We start from the raw sequence: 18,039 nt of genomic DNA, 5'->3' as shown, positions 1-18,039 counted from the left end.
GGCCATAAAGGAACTAAGGGATTAATTAAGGGCTTTATTAAAGAATTGGAGCATCTCTTATATGACAAAAGCCTGAGAGAGCTGGGACTGTTTAGCCTGGAAAAGTGAAGGGGGCATCCTATTACTGTGTATAAATATCTGAAGGGAGGATGTAAAGATGCAGCCAGACTTTTCAGTGGTGCCTAGTGACAGCACAAGACACAATGGGCACAAACTGAAACCTGAATAGGGGGAGCACTCACACTGGCCCATGTGGCCTGGAGAGATTGTAGAGTCTCCATCCTTCAGAGATTCAAAAGACATCTGGATATGGTCCTGGACAACTGGCTCTAGGTGGCCCTGCTTGATCAGGGGGAGTTGGACCAGATGACCTTCAGAGCTCCCTTCCAACCTCAACCTTTATATGATTCTATGAATCACATCCTGTTGCATCATATGCAGCTGCTGTCTCCAAAACCTGAAGATAACCTGCTGAGTAACATTAAGCTAAATAATAATAAAAGGCTTTCTATGAAGTAACTGAGGTCCTGTGGAGGGTTTCTTTTATTACAGGATTTACCTAGCTAATTTAATTACAACAAGGTGATTACAAAGTAATCCTATTTAGGCAGGAAGTTGACATTGCAACTATGAATACCTTACTCTGCTCGGGATTAGAACTGCCCTTTGATGCTTACTTTCACCTCCAGAAAGAAACACTTCCAGGCAAGTTATGAACATGTTTTAGGACAGTATAAAATTCTACCAAAACTATCTATTCTGCAAATAGACAATGTGGACATGCAGAAAGAAAGGAGCGTGGGTTAATGCAGGCCAAAACGTTATATTAGCTTTACTCATCTGGGAATGACCAACAATAGCTTGTACAGTACAAAATTCTTTCCATAATGACTTCCACCTGCTGGAGGGCTGCCATTTGCCCTGCATCTCCCTGCAGCTGCTTTCCCATATGCTGCTGCAAGCCACTGCCCTCCCTTTAGGTAAGATCTGAAGCCTGGAGACAGAAGATTCAGTTGCTCTAAGCAAACAAAATCTTTTCCCAGTTCTCAGTTGCAGAGAATGAGACCTGCTATGTCTAAAATCATTTGCTAGATTGCTACCACAGCACAGCCTAGGCCTTGGCTTAATCGGCTTAAAACCCAGGTCTCACAGAGAGCCCAGCTGGCAAAGCATCAGTTTTATTCCTTAACCATCTACACTGGCAGGCCACATCCTTGATCACCACATAACAGACAGTTGCTCATTTCCAGGTCTCTGGTAAGAATGACCCTGAGTTTAGTGCATAGAAAGTCCCTCTATTCTATCATGGTTGTTTGCTGCAGGGATTGTATTTTCTGCAGGAAATCTATGGGCTTCATTAGAGAAGCTTTTGACTTCTTCTTGTTTTGTTATTTAATGTAACACAGCTTAATATATATGCCAGACACAAAACACTGAAGGTCTCCAGTGATACTAGGAATTAGTCCACATTCAGTCACTCACACGTAACCAAACATAATGTTTTCAGAAGATTCATATGAGATACAGACATTCCCTCTATACCCTGGAGTTCTCCAAACTAAAGATTAAATGAAAACATGAAAGATCCTTTTGAAAGACATTTCTGAGTGCTGAAGACAGGCATTGATGAGTTATATGAAGTTGATATTTGCAAGTCACTAACAAAAAGGCTCCCCATAAAACTAAGAGCTGGTATAAAAGGAGTTCAGGAAAATTATACTCTAAGGCATCATTTTGAATTTTCCCATCTTGCTGAATCACATTTAGTTTATACAGGTTGCAACAGGAGAAAGCAGCCTGAAGGCATGAATTTATTAATTGAAATGTAGAGTGAAGCATACAAGAAAAGAAACAAACAATTACTTAATTCATATTGCCACATATTGGCCACCTAGTCAGTCAAAATATATGAAGGGCAAATAAGGCAGACAAAAGAAACAAGAGAAAAAAGGACGCATTTTCATCCTGAATCAGAAAAGGCTCAATCAGTACAAACAGCCTATTTTCAACCATCTCACACTCACTAACACTAGGAACAAACTCAGCTCTAAAATACTTATGGCATCCAAAGAGCAGTCTATCGCCTTAGTAATTAATTTTTACTGAGGTCTTCTTGTCACTTATGTTAAAGATGTGTTCTTTGTGTTTTTCTCTAAATATTGACAGGAAACAGGAGTGTTGGCCTACAGGAGTAGCAATCTACAAATTCAGCTGCTGTCCAGCTTTTGTGCTCCTCAGAGCTCCAGCACATTTCTCCACAGTTTAACAGACTCTTCCTCCAATAGATTCTTTCTCCAGACTCTGTCTCCAACTGCACATCCTCTTGTAGCATAATAGTTTGTGGAGAAAAGACATCCTGGCAATCATTTTTAAGCAGAAAAGCTCCCGAGCATACATCAGGGAGATAAGGAATGTGCCAAAACCCTGAAGGTCTTACAAATATTTAACAATAGAACATCATTAGAACACGCACATCAGACTTGAAGAATCTTATTTTCTGGTCTGTGAAGTTGCTTGGACACAGAGATCTGTCACTTGTTCAGAAGACTGTTAAAGAAAGCTGTTACACAGCAATTTGTGACAAATTCTGTGTTTGGTTATATTTCTTCTGCCTAGCTGAAAACTGCTGTGAGACTCTATTCCAGGAAATAAGATTGGATAGGTCAGTAATTTTAAGGAGCTCTTAATTCAAAATATATCCAGAAGAGGTAATAAGTATGTTCAAACTGACCACGTATCTTTTGTGAGCCTCAGTATCAATTTACTCCAGAAACCCCTCTTTATTTCTAACCCCTAATACATAACATTCTACTTGTACAGCTTGTGACATCCCTACAAAAACCTTGAGGCTTTAATATAACAAACAATAGTCCCATTTTGGCTTGAGAAACTAATGGATACACAGTGCACTTCTTTTCTTCCTACATACCATAAAAGATCATCTTCAGCAGATTTGAGATGTGCTACATCCCCACCATAAAGTACAAGACAGTAATAAAACTTTCAGTGCATCTTAAATGGATTAAAAGAGAGATGTAATTAATATCTCCCAAAGTATGAACATTATTAAAGTATTTTGAGATCCAGTAAATTGCTGGTATAATTTAAAGTTTAACACAGGTTGTTTAAAGTCTCCTCTTCATAGGTAAACAGTGCATGTTAAGAGCACACCCTGTAATGCTGTCTTTTCAAAAGTAAAGAGAAGAAATTTTGAGGTAAGTGAAGTTATTTCCCATTTTAAATCTGTTATTAGAACAATATTATTTGATAAATTATTTGCAATAGTGGCTGCATCAATACATGTGTATAACTGGAACTTGTTTTCAAATGTTGCTTCTAAGGCATCTCAAGATGTACCATAATCCAAAATGAGGTCTGGTATTCATGTAATACTCAGAGGCCTTCATTTTCACATGATTGTTCAGGAAAAAAAAAATTACATTAATGCAACTCTTCTGCCAAATTTCTTGTACACGAATACACAGTTACAGCAAATTGAACTACAATTACTTCCCATAAGAGGTGGACATAATTCACCAACTCTTCCCAATTCCCTTTACAAAGATATCTTAAAAAGAGAAAATAAACTCAGAAAACTGTTGTCTGATAAAATCATTACCTACACCCTACACAAAGCAGAAAATAAAACCCACCTAAATGGTCTCTGGAGAATATAAAATAGTTTGCAGTGTTTCAGAGCTTCATCAATTTATGAGGTAATGTAAATTCCAAAGGTTGACAATAATGTACATGAAATAAAACCCACTAGTTCTGAAGATTCAGTCAAACAAATTCAGGTTCAATTGATTTAGCAAATCTTTGTAGAGACATCCTTAGTTGTCTAGAACCAAGATATACTGGGAGGGCATTTATGAGGTTCTTTGCTTCATTTTTAAGTGTCTTATCTGCCATGACCCTCTTAGCTTACAGTGTTATTTCACTCAGAAACAAACCAAGGCTTTTCATCAGAATGCTTTGGATTATACAGAAATAAAGTGTTAATTAAAATAAATAATCAAAACCATGAACTAGTATCTTCCACTGAATAAAGCTCAAACTGAACAGCTCTTCCACTAACCCTATACCTACACAGATATTTTAATATTTTATTTGAAAGCTGGAAGAATCTCTTATCATTTGTATGAACTATCACAATCACATCACAAATAATGCATTAGGCCAAACAAAAGGGATCAATTCTCTGCTATTATAGAGCATTTCTTCTATCAAGCTGTCTCTCTGATCACTTTTACGTTAATTTTTCATTTGGTTTCCCTGAGAGACAAACAAGGAGCAGACACAACACAACTGACTGTCACCCGCACACCAACAGGTAATCACAGCTAATTTTAAACTTAAATTGCTTCATGTGCAAGGTTCAAGCTCAGCTGCCTTGTGCAGAAATTGGGAGGAAAAGGAATTAGATACCTGTCAGAAACCAACTGGTTCTCCGCCAGGACTGCACATACCAGGCTGATAATTAGGAAATCACATTAGTAGAGAGCCAATGGAATTCATCTCCATCCTCAGCAGCGTGACAGGTCATACAAACCTCACAAAATAGATTTGCAGAGCCTGAGATTTAAAATATGTAATCTTTACTACTCAAATGCTAGATTGAGACCACCAAAATTGCTGGAGTTTTTATCCTGCTTCTATTATGATTATTTTGTATTATACACACATGCTGGCTGACCCATTAAACACAAGCTGGAAATTCCAAAATTTCATCTATATCTTCTAAATGTACAGAGGACAAGACATACAGCACAAAGGGATAATCAGAAGCAGGAAATACTTATTTCCTGCTTCCATGAGAATGATAAGTTGAAGCCCTTTTTCTTCTCCTAGAGATTTGCTAGTAAGAAATTTGAAACATTCTATAAGATTCCTGTATACTTTAAATAATATACTTCTCTGAACAGAAACTATTTGCACTGTATGGCTAAATTTGTTTCTTGAAAGGGGTACACACATTTAAAATCTAAATGTTCTAACAGGAATCAATCCAATCAGCACTGTTAGGCGCTCCAAGTCTAAGAAGTTTTTTAAAACCACAGGAAACATTTTAAACACTGGATTAATGCATTCCCTCAGATGTGACAACCATCTCAACTGTGAGTTCCATTGCTCATATTTTTATGACCTGACTTTTTAGATACATACATAATTAATGCACTGGTCTTTTTTTAAAGACTGAAATTATTCATATTTTAAAATAAATGTTGATCGCACTTTAAACAATAATCATAGATTAATCATAGATTAATCATAGATTAATAACATGCACCCTTCAAAAGATCCCTTAAAAATGCATCTGTAGTTTCACCCTTCAGAATAGAAATACACAGTAGAAAAGATGCATCAACCAGAGCAACCAAAAAGAAAACTCAGCCAACTAATAGATGAAGAAACAGGGTATGATATCACAACAATCAAGTCATTAAGATCCAGCTCCCCTCACTGAAGCCAATGAAAATTAGATACAAACATGCTTCTAAAAAATTCTAGAATGAGAGCTGGTGTACTGCCAAAATTATATACACATCAAATATACTGGTATTTAAAGTTATTTATTATTCTTAAAACAACTTGCCTTCTACACAGAGTTGACTCAAACACACCATCAATTGACATGTGCTAAGAACTAAATATTGCTATTGCTTTTCATGATTAGAAGATACAATACCTCTGTCTGAAGTATGGCAGCTCTCTGTTCTTTGGCAGTAAGGGACTCTTTAAGCACTTCAATGTGTTGCTTGCAATCTGAATTCTGATTGCTAAGGGTTTCAAGCTTAGTTTGTAAGGCAAGAAGTTCTGATTCTTTCTTTGAGAGTTCTTGTTTCAGTTGATCAATCTACAGTGGGGAAAGAAAATGGTTGAATCATTAATTCCATTTCCAATTCATAGTTCCACTTGAAATCAGAGAGGTGTGAATGACCATGATATGACAAAAATGACCATGATATGACAAATCAGACAGCTGTGAATTCTGGAGGAGGATTAAGATTCAGACTTTTTACACTCACAACTTCAACTGTGCTTCTTGTAATTTAATGTACTTTGTTTTGAGAATGATTGCCCTGCTGTTGCAGAAGTTAAAAGGAAACTCTTAAAGATTATACATGATGATTTGGCCTGTAAATTCACTATGGACCTCACTTAAGTTCAAAAGCATTTATCCCAGGTGAGGCAAGTCTGGCAGGACAGCAAAAATGTATAGGAAAAAAAGTGTTCATAAAAGTATAAATTCAATCCTTCCAACAGCATGATTCCCGTGACTTATCATTAGCCAGAATGAATCAAGATTTTTTTTAGGAGCCTGATAAAGAAAAACAGGCATCTTAGTAAGGAGAGGAAAACAGAAAAGTGGAATTTTAACCTTACTCTTCTTGCAAATGTGTTGCTGCCCACCATCCCCACACCTCCTATTTTGCTCTCTGGCAGTTCACATGGAATTCTCAGGTACTAGAAAAGCCAAGCCAAAGTGATTAACTTAAGAGAAGTCTGGGGAAAACATTATAAAAAATTCCACAGATTGAAAGGGCTGAGAGATTTTAAAAGCTTATCCTAGAGGAAACAGTAGAAACACAGTCACTAAGACAGAGCTTCTGAATTTAAGTGAATTTAAGGTTCATCAGTAAATGTCATGGAACTGTGATTATTTTTTCCTTTCCACAGTGATAAACGGGAGGAGCAGCCACATGACACAAAGTTGTGGTGGATTCATGACAGGAATCAGAACAAAGCACTGGACAATATACAGAGTGATGCTAAAGGACTGTGAATTCTTGTGAAATAACACTGGTCACCAGATTAATGCAGATCCATCATCTCATGAGGATTATTTGTAATAAAACACCTCACTGCATATGCGTAACTCAGGGAAATCACACTTCCTTTATATTTGGAAAGTTTTCTTGATGACTTTAAGACCTAGATAGTTTTCTTTAAAATTCAAGCTTCAATTCTGCAAAAACCAGAGATGTGCTGGAAGAGCTCTTTTCAATTCTGCAAAAACCAGAGATGTGCTGGAAGAGCTCTTTTCCATTCTCTCCCAGCAGTTGCATGTTAAGTGGTAGATGGAGAGTGATTCAAAAATCACCAGGAAAAGAAAAGAATATGTATCCATGGGCTGATTCAAAGCAACCATGTCCCAAAGATCCACATACTAAAATAATTTACAAATTCAATACTGTATGGCACTGGAAATATTTACTGCTGATCAAAATATTTCTATTTTGTTTTAGTGTATCCTTAAAAATTAAATTTAAAATATGTTTCTTCCAACTACAGTCCATATGCATATCTTAATGTATTTATTCCTTATTTCTCTTTATAAATCCCAACACGTTTGTCTAGCTGCTTAAGGGGCTGGGATAGTCACCCCTGAGCCACTGTGTATAAAATCAAGATCTGTCCTGGCACTAAAAGAAATCATCTTCAGAGTCTGAAAGTATCAAAATAAGAAAAGGAGGATAGAAAAAACAGATGTGAGGAAAGACTGCAGCTAATAAGCCGCTAGAGAAAACTCCTGAAAGCAAAGCACCTTCCTCCATCCCTTGGAAGCAAAGATGGCAACTGAGACAAAACATATACAAAATGAACAATGGGAAAATCTGTCTACAAGATACAAAGACAAGAAGTAGATCTGCAGCCAATCTGAATTACATCACATGCTTTACATGAGATGCATGTGAACATCACAGATGCTTAATCTCTTCTAGAAACTCTTCTCACTTTATTCCTTGACACAACCCACACCCTGAGAAATAATAATAAAAAAGAAAGAAAAAAGGCTTCATTTTCATTGCAGGTATGCTCTTTGTGTTTTAGAAACAGAATCTGTTTAGTATAAAGTTCTGGCTACAAGACCTACAAATTGTCAGGATTTTAAAAATGTGTTAGAACACTCAAAAAAAGCCCCTCAAAAAACCACAAACCAAACACACACAATACGCAAATGCGTTGAATAAATACGCTTTTGGTTGGTGTTTTATCAAAATAAATATAATTATCAAAAGGCAGTAACATTCCAATTTAAAAAGATTAAGTCTCAAAAACACAAAGGGATGACAAGAAACTACATAACTTCTAAAGAAATTTTTAGACCTGGGTATATACACTTTTTTAAAGTTTTGCATTATCTTTTGGGGGGGAAAGTAAAGAGGACATGAAATAGATTGTTGTCTCTAGCAGATATGCCAATGTTTTCACTTTGCTATATCTAAAGTGATGTGGAAGACCAACAGTCACGATTCAATGAGACCTCCTGATCTCAGTACAACAAAAGTCAAAGGCAAAAATGTTTTTGTACTTTTTAAAGAGTACAAGGAAGAGAACCTGCAAGTCTGGGTATAAGTGCCATAGCATCGAAAAACTCTGAGTCTGACCTCTGATCCAACCTTCCCACTATCCCACATATTTCATATGTGTAGTTTGCCCGTCACCGCTTTTTCAACATTGCCCAATACAATCTTGCTCCATCTCCTTTCCTGAAACTCTAGTTCCTTTCTCTTCCTTCTCAATTTACAACTCTGTCACCTCCCACAATTTCAATTCCTCAGATACTAGCATTTCCAGAAAACCATCATCCTTTTTCCTCTATTATCCTTACTGCAAAACTACTGTCAAAACTCAAAAAAAAAAAGCTCTTCCTTACCTATTCTTAAGTCAAAATATAAACACATTTTTATTTATCCAAAAACACTTCACTCCTGATTATTGCACAGTTGAGATTTACCAAAAGAAGACATACAGAGAGCTGCTTGTGTTGAAAACAGTCAAGTTAAAACTTTTCTTTCCATTATTTAAACACTCTTAATCTCTCACATAAATAGATCTTACCTTATTTTTCATGAACTTTGAGTGACTCTTGTAAACTTCTATTTGTTTGATTTCTTCTTCTCGGTCCTCTGTATTCAGAACTCCGTTTGTCTTTAACATCTGTATTTCATCTTCAAGGTCTCTTATATTGCGCTCAAGTGAAGCTATTTTTGTATCCTAAGTTACAAAAAAGAGAGCATTGAAAATTATATGAAACATATATTAAAGGATAACGGAAGTATATCTGTGCTTGCATGAATATCAAATAGTAAAACGGCAGAAATAGGTGGTACAAACAGAGAATGCAGACACTGCCATAAACCAAGAGTATTTCTATTTATTTTGGCTTAAAGAAATGCAGAATTCAGATCTCCTTCACAACCAGGAAAGGTGCAATGCTATGTTCTGTTGCACAATCTGCAGAGGATTGTGGTCAAAATTCCACCTTCATTCCTACACGGGGTGAAAGGAGAATGGGAGATGCCCTATTTTTCCACATATATGTGATAACATACCCTGTTATCATTGCTGACCATCTAGGCCTGGCTGTTCTTCCAAGCTCTTAAACACAAAGTTTAGCCTAGAGAGGCCTGTACACAATCCCTGCAGGAGAACAGGTCATTCATTGTGACCCAGCCTGAGGCTCAGTTTCCCTGTTTCTCTGGAGCTCTGACTGTTCTCAAGAGGAAGAAAGGTTGTTTCCTCATATACTTGCCCCACATACAGTGCACCATGCTGATGTACCAGTTTTCATGGGTTGTACTACTATGCAAATCCTCTGTGGTTTCTGTGTGAAGAGCATCATTTAATCCAGACAAAAGCTCAGTGATGCAAAAAGATGTCAAACATTTCAGTGAGGAATCTTGAGACAAAGGAATTTGAAGCAGAAGTTGAGGAGAGCTACATTCCATGAGAGAAAACTTACCATCCAGGCAAAGTAATGCACTTGGAGGGCAATACAGAATACGAAGCCGTTTCATGCCTCTTACAAATTTCCAGATTAACTGCATCCCCTTTCAGAAAGGAAGGTCCAGACAAATGATAAAAAAGTGCCAAAATGCAAAGGAAACAGACAAAAAAAATTCTTGGAACGTGAAACTTGTTGGGTTTTATCTTTTACCTCACTAGCTGCTTTTCTATCTGGAAGATATCTGATATTGAAAATACTGTTGACAATCTTAATCAGCCGTATTTCCATATTTTTCTTTCTTGATGGGTATGTTCAAAGAAACAGAGTATTCCACCAAAAACCAATTAAAAAACACAAAGGAGCGACTAGGGATGCACATTTAAAAAACCAACCAAACAAAACAAAACACAAAATAAAACAAACAAAGCAACAAAACAGAAAGAAAATCACACACCCCACCACCACAGTATACCTCCACACCCCTTCCCATTCTGGAGGGCATCCAACCAGCTGTTAGACTATATACCTATATCTACTATAATTATGGACTTGGTTTTTTTAAATATCAACTTTTCAAGTTGCAGGTAAAATGTAACTTAATTTACTTAGTATCTGAGACTAACATTACTAACATCACAGATTTCTAATAGCAGAATCCTAAAACTGTTATTGTTTGTCCATAGAATCAGCATTACTCATATCACAAAGGCTGTATGAATGATCATGAAAACCAAATAATGTTTTTAAGGGATCAGCTCCTTCACATGACAGAAAACAAACACTTTATATTAAACTGTTGTTTAAAAAAATCTACATATTTTTAAATTTAATTTTACAATAAGGAAGTAAAAAATTATTGAGATGGAAGGGAAAAAGAAAAGGAAAGAATTCTATTAAACCTTATTATTCAGAGAAATTGCACAAAAATAAAAATACTATAAGAAAAGATAAAATAAGAATTTTAAAAGCTATCAAGACTTATGCACAACACAAAGCAATTGTAGCTCTCACAGATACTACAGTCAATTCTGCTTGGTCCATCAGATTTCATTTTAGAAATATTTTACTCCTATTTTTGAAGATAAAAGCAAAACCCAAGCTTCACTGCACTTTAGAATGGTTTTGCAATGAAAGATATTAATACTTACATGACCTGTTACGACATGACATCTGGGAGTAGCCTTTATCAAATCTCCCCAGCTAAGTCTATAAGAGTCTGCCTTTTTGTCCTGCATGTGTATTTTATGTGTTTGCAAATATAATGTGGTAGAAACAATTTATAGCACAGCCCATTGCACTCTTTAGAAGGTTTATACATCACAGAATAACATTTAGGCTTTATGAGAAATATCTAACATAACTTGTGTAAGCATTTTCTGTACTTCTACTTCATCACAAGTTTGAAATCTCCAAGGAGAAGTTTACTTTTAATCGCTCTCTGTATATTATGATTGCATGTGTAAAAACTAGTTTTTAATAGTTTTTACAGGGAAAAATTGTCACTGTCAGTTTTGTATTAACCTTTTATTGAAACAGAAGCCAGAAATTTCACAAATTTTGAAGACCATAAAATCTGTTTCAGAATAATCTATCAATGACATTAGTGTTGACAAGACAGAAGAGAAGACAGACATCACCTTCAATCCCAGACTGCTCAAGGATCTACTGTTCCCTTATGCATGCTGGCTTGCGCAGGAAACCTGACAGTTTTCCTGTCTGGACAACTACTAGAAGGTGAGGAACCTTGCAGGTCAAAGCTAACAGAGAGCCTAGAGCTCCAATGGGTACTGCCACAAGGGAGTTGGGCTCACTTGCAAGGACGGATAGAAAGTTAAGGCTTTGCATTCGCTAAAAGTTTTGACAGAACAAGCACATTCCCATAAAATCCTCTGATTCAGCTGAATCAGCATTTTCCCACAGAAAACTTCAATTGGAAAACTTTCAACCAGCTCTTGTTGTGGCACAGGGTCTGGCAAGCTTTCAGAAAGTGAAATAGGAACAGATGCAGTATTTCCTTCAGACCTCCAAGATTTATCCACATTAGCAACATTCTGAAAAAAACTACATGGGTCTGTGTTGAATCACAAAGATTCCTTTGCAATAATATTAAGGAAGCAGCTTAGTATTAAATGGTACTAATAAACATCTTCTGAGTTCCACAACAATGCAACATTTGTGCAGATTTTTCCACTCAGGCCCTCTAAATCTGTTAAAAGACATAAGATTATATTAGCAGGATTTATGATAGAGATCAGGGTACTCGCCCTAATCTGTCCCCTCCTTCCAGCAGTAATCCACACTTCTTCCTCATGTCCTTTATTAGAACAGTGTTGCAGGTACTCTGTGAGAAAGGTTAGGGCTACTTCTATGCTGGACCTAGCAGAAATCCAAATGTGAAACAACTGGCATTTGTCCTGATATTGAAGAAAATAATATTTCACAAAAGAAAAGTGACTAAATCTACAAATGAATTTCCTATAGTACATTTCCTGAACACTGAGAGGTGGGAAAAGGGTGAAACATTTGTAAATAATCCCAGAATATTCTGATTTGGGAGGGACCCACAAGGATCATTGAGTCCAACTCTATATAACGCAGCATTCCAGGTCGTCTTACTCTGAAAGGAAAAGTAACAAGTGCTACTGTTCATCATTTGAGACACCTGATAAATTTAGTATGTCTGTGAAAAAATTTTCTTGTAGGACATTGAACAAGCAATCAGAAAGAAATATTTGAAACCTCACATTTAATAAAACTTAAATGTAAATGCACTTATGTACACTTGCTGTCAACAGACCATACACGACTACTCTTACTCTATGCATTTTTTAACTTTGTCAATTTAATGCAGAGATTATTCAGGTTTATCTTTGAAGATAAGGGAAGTGAAAGCTCATGCAATCTTAACAATAAGAGTATGTTGCACTGCAAACACAAATAACAACCCATACCTGAAATATCACAGCTGGATCAATACACAAAGATGGCTCTTTCTGCAAGTGAGGTAAACCACAAATATTTTCATTTACTCTACAGCTTACCATTTTTAAAGAGTTTATCATTCTAATTGCTAGATTCCATATATTTTGGGATGGTCGATATTCTACATTTAAGATGAGCTTTATGACATACCTGTAGGCAATTAATTTCTAATTTTCTCTCTCAAGTACTATCACTGTTCTAAGCCCAGAACCGTCTGAATGAGATCATAGCAATATATAATGGTTCAGGTTGGAAGCAGCCTTTAAAGATGACCTAGTCTGACCCTCCTGCCATGGGAAGGGACACCTTCCACTAGACCAGGTTTCTCAAAGCCCCATCCAACCTGGTCTTGAACACTTCCAGGGACGGGGCAGCCACAGCTTCTCTGGGCAACCTGTGCCAGGATCTCACCACACTCATCATAAAATTCTTTTTTCCTTATGTCCAATTTAGATCTATCCTATTTCAGTTCAAAACATGTATCTTCAGTCACAAAGTCAGAAGCAACCACTGCAACAAAACTAGACCAGCTTGAGGGAACAGGAGCATGTATGTGGGAAAGGGAAGCATCCTGCCCCTCCTTTGGTTTTGGGACATTGCTTTTCAGAAGAAGGAAGGGTTTCTGGAGAAGATCTGTTGCAGACAAGAGAACAGAGTAAAGAATGTAAGGGGAAACAACAGAGAAAAAGACATGGGACATCTGGAAGTGAACACGTCTAAGAAGCAAAATCAGAAAGCTGGGAAAGAAAGGCCAGTGCAATACCTCTGAAAAGACAAGAAATATCTGGAAAGGTATAAATAAAGCAGGAAAAACAGGAGTCAAGCCATAGGATTTAAATTTTCCACCTTCTTTTGTTTGCCCTTTGGGTTTTTTTACATGAGAAGACCGAAGACAGACACTGGCCAAGGAGACAACAGTTAAGCAGAAAATGCAATTGCTTTAAGAAAAGACAACTACTTGCAGAGCTTCAGAGATAAATGAAGAGCATTACAGGACAGGAAAGGTAGTGCAGGAAAAAAAAAAAAAAAGATGTTCAGGACAAATAAAAAAACCACACGAGAAATTAGAGGTAGGAGAACCGGGTATAATTTCATTGGATGAAAGGGTGTACAGACTAGGAAAGGGACAGAAAGCATTCAGCAGTGGCAAGGGCCAGAAGAAAACCACAGGAAGGGATAGAAGGATTTATGAAGGAGGAAAAGTTGCACCCTGACAGAGCCTGGGAAAGCCATGGAGGGGACTCAGACAAAAGCTAATGGGCAAGGGGGTGGAAGGGGTTGGGTGCAATGAAGAGAAATATATCCTGCTTGGAGCCTCTGCATCGGGGAGTGTATGCCTCAGATTGCCATATTACAGGCTAATCCTCTCCCTCCTTCTACCCTCAACACTGTAGGGAAATGACTGTTTCAATGCTTGATCATTCAAAACAAATGTTCCACATTTTTTTTCGAAACAAATGCTGTCTGGATTAAGACAATTTAAATTTACTTGAAAACATTCCAAATCTGGAACTTGTAATGAAAACTGCTGTTTAATCATGTGGCTTTCAACATCTTACATTTGACCCTTTTTCTTTTCAATATTAGGCCTATTTTAGACAGGGCAACCCCAAAGGAGAGAGTGTTCATAGGAAAAGAAAGAACTGCGTGCCTCGTAGCCAAAAAGCAGCTCTGCACCAGTGCTCCAGCAACATGACTGCAGTCTCACTCATGAGAAATGAAAGCCCTCACTACAAAGATCAGATTTTTAAAAAGCAGAGCAACACAACACCACACCACACCCACCTCTCCTGGGAGACAGACAGAAAACAGAGAACACTTTACTGTCTTCAGGGACAGACACTGTCAGGAGTGGCTGCAACTACAGTCATCACATGTGCCATTCGTGTGGCGTGTACCCTCCACCCCTGTTCTTTTCAGAGAGTTTTGGTACAGGAAGATTACACTGTTAATAACCCACATGAAAGATTATGAATTATTCTAACACGTTATTTTTGTATCCCAAAACTTTTAGATTTATAATTATTAATAATAATGAATATGTTAACCGAATATTAATAGAAAGAAACAGGTTTCTCAGCCGGTATCCTACTTACCCATTTACTCAGGGTAACAAGTTGATGCAAAAACACACATTTTAGATACCATACAAAGACTTCTAAACTAGAATAATGTCCAAGGCAAATATACATCAGAAGATGAAATACTGATATCAATGTACCTTCTTTGTTACTCATATAATCCAAACTAATTTTTATCTGTTAAAAGACAGATACTGTATTTATAAAGTCCTACTGTTGTTTTAACTGTATGTTTACCACAATGTTCAGACATGCTGAACTCATTTGCTCATAACAGAAGTCACTGGCAAAATGAGGCCCTTAATTTGCACTTCCTTTTAAGACTGAAAGGAAAGACCATCATTAACATATTTCAGGCAGCATTGCCAACTCACAAATTATCTCAAGTCTCATGGTATTTTTGTTACATTCCAGACTCATAGAATTATGCAAAAATATCAGTTTTCACTTTTTAAATTATAATTTTTATATTTTGTTCTTGTGGGGAAAAAAACTATAACACTTTAGTAATATTATACATCAAAAAGAGGAAACTATATTCAGGACTAAGATAGCTGTTTCATCAAATTTTGTCATATCTGCTGATGCAATGAATGTTTTCCTTAGATTAACTGTAAAATTATGGCTTAATAACCAGCAATAGAAGAATTGTTTTAAAGATCAAGAAGAAAAACACTTTACATTAGCCTTGGACAATTTGCCTTAGACTTATATTTCAGTTTATTCCATCTACTTTGGATCTCCTGAAACACACAGACACACCCCCAAGTCTTTTTGAAAAGCTATAGTCAGTTCTCATTATTCAGCAATGCTACACTTGATTTTATTTTTTTAATCCATTTTAATAAGAAAAAAGACAGGGAAAAATAAATATTCATTTTTTCTAGCTTCACAACAATATAAATTGACAAGGTAAAGGAAGCATTTAATGATCTAATAGTAAAAGTCATAAATCAACCCTGGCAGGCAGCTAAGTGTCACACAGCTGCTCATTCAATCCCCCTCAGTGGGAGAGGGGAGGGAGAAAAGGGCAAAAGAATGAGAAAACTCATTGGTTGAGATAAAGCCAGTTTAATAGGTAAAGCAAAGCTGTGCAGGCCAGCAAAGCAAAACATGGAATTCATTCACTCCTTCCCACCGGCAGGCAGATGCCCGGCTATTTCCAGGAAAGCTGGGCTTCATCACAAACAGCAGTTATTTGGGAAGACAAATGCCATAACTCTGAATGTCCTCCCCTCAGTTTCATGGCTGGGCATGACATCTGATGGCATGGAATGCCCCTTTGGTCAATTTAGGTCAGCTGTCCCCAGCTTGTCCACTCCCAACCTACTTGCTGGGGCAGGAGCAGAGTGAGAAACTGAGAAAGCTTTGACTCTGTGCAAGCACTGATGAGCAACAGCTAAAACATCAGCATGTTATCAACACTGTTCCCATCTGAAATTCAAAACAGCACCATACAGGCTGTTATGAGGAAAATGAACTCTATTCCAGCCATCCCCAGTACATGACTTCATGCTACAGAAATAACACATGGGCAAACATGCAAAGACCATACCTTCATTTCGATAACTGTTTGAAGAGCCTTCGTCTTTGCTGGCTCAGGCTGGAGTTGGGTTCTTCTGTGCAATTCCTGTGGGGGGACACGATAGAAATAAGCTTGACGACTCATCTTTCCATTATTTTAATCCTCACACGAATTCATTTCAACAAAATCAAAGTCTGATGGTTAGAAGTACGCAGCTCCTAACGCTACAGGTGCTTCCCTGGCTATAATCCCTCTGGCATCAGTGCAGTCCCTGTCTGATGTTACAGTGAACTCTGACAGCACATGCGCCGTTCCTGGACCCCCATCAATAATTAACGTCGCCCCTGATGAGCCAGCGAGTCCTTTCTTAGTCCCAGTACAAGGCTGCTGTCGCTGCTAAAACACCAAAACTTAATCCAGTTGCATTACTAATTCAAACACTGTTAAGTGTTAAATCTTCTGCTGTATTTTCTTCTTAGTTTTTCCTCTGATACCTGAAATAAGCAATCTAAAGACATTATATTCAAATTTGACATTTTAAGGATAATAATTATATAGTGGGTTGACGCAGCACCCTCTACAGTAGCAATTACATTTCAGTTTTCACATTTTCATGCTGGTTTTTATGCATCTTAATGCACAGGCAAAAGACAAATGGATTGCAGTAGTTAAGACAGACAGTTAACAGAACTAATATTTACCCGTCTTTATAAAAATAATAATAATTTTAAAAAAACTGAAGAGTATGAAGACAGCAGCACTCATCTCATAAAACACCAGAGTTGTATCTTGGCATAATATATCTCAATTAAAAAGTCACATAACTACACAGAAAAATGTAAAGGTGTAACAAAACATTGACATTTGAGAATTTGGGGATGCTTATTCCCCACCCATAAACCATCTGAAAAGTTTATTATTAAAAAAACTAAAACAGGACAGATATAGTCCACTTTCTATTCTTTTGGAGTCCTTCTGCTCCAAAGTCAGGACTGCCATCCTCAATGTCTTTATCTCTCACTTTTTCCTACCCCGGTGCTCAACACACACCCTTGAACCAACCTTATAACTGTGAAAAATATATTTCTGCCTGAGGCCAAGAAGCCAAGGTCATTCACCACAAAGGCACTAGCTGGGTTCAGAACCTGAGCTATTGTGTTCCAAATTATGCCTCTCCCAGCTCATCCTCACAAATTCAGGTGAAGGGGAGGGGTGAGGCAGCAGGGTGGAAATCATAAAAAAACATAACACTGTGAGTCCTAATTATCTTTATTCCCATCTCTCAAACCACCTTTTTGTAATGAAGCAAACCACATACAATCTGACAATCGATAGACTACCAAAAATATAATCAACTATGGATTGTGCACATATATTACCCTGTCCTCCCTCAGCCTACTCGAGCATATTTCTAGATCCTGCCTACCCTATAACCCACAAGTTTAAAAGTCACAATTTTTTGTATCACAAACTATCAATCAGTTTCTTGTTCTGCTTAGCAACAAACATATTGCTTATCCATGACTGAGACACAATTGCTCTTAAAGACTAAGTAGTAGGAGTGATTTACTGTATGTTATTAAACTAAAATCTACTGCTAATAAACATCTTTATAAAATAGATTCAAAAAATGTGTGGCCTTATATATTAAAATAACTGAAAGAGACAAGTTACTATACCTAAAGCTAAATAAGTCTGCATGCTTTTTTATAAGG

General features: G+C 37.0%; 1 protein-coding gene across 14 annotated transcripts in view; it reads right to left on the bottom strand.

Annotated features, from left to right (window-relative positions):
- Positions 1 to 18,039, bottom strand: part of ERC2 (ELKS/RAB6-interacting/CAST family member 2) — a 428,559-nt gene that overhangs the window by 322,332 nt on the left and 88,188 nt on the right. For all 14 annotated transcript variants that reach the window (XR_010433483.1, XR_010433473.1, XR_010433476.1 and 11 more), the window contains 3 exons: positions 16,355 to 16,429; positions 8,848 to 9,003; positions 5,690 to 5,857 (listed from right to left, as the gene is read on the bottom strand). Coding sequence is in view for 1 of the 14 variants with exons in the window: in XM_064667650.1 (XP_064523720.1) it covers positions 5,690 to 5,857; positions 8,848 to 9,003; positions 16,355 to 16,429 (399 nt within the window). In the remaining 13 variants the exon portion in view is untranslated. The remainder of the gene's footprint in view (positions 1 to 5,689; positions 5,858 to 8,847; positions 9,004 to 16,354; positions 16,430 to 18,039) is intronic.

This window comes from Pseudopipra pipra, chromosome 11, assembly GCF_036250125.1.
Source record: "Pseudopipra pipra isolate bDixPip1 chromosome 11, bDixPip1.hap1, whole genome shotgun sequence".
Classification (NCBI taxonomy): domain Eukaryota; kingdom Metazoa; phylum Chordata; class Aves; order Passeriformes; family Pipridae; genus Pseudopipra; species Pseudopipra pipra.
Note: the sequence above shows the minus strand (reverse complement) of the source record. Positions and strands in the feature narration are given on the sequence as shown.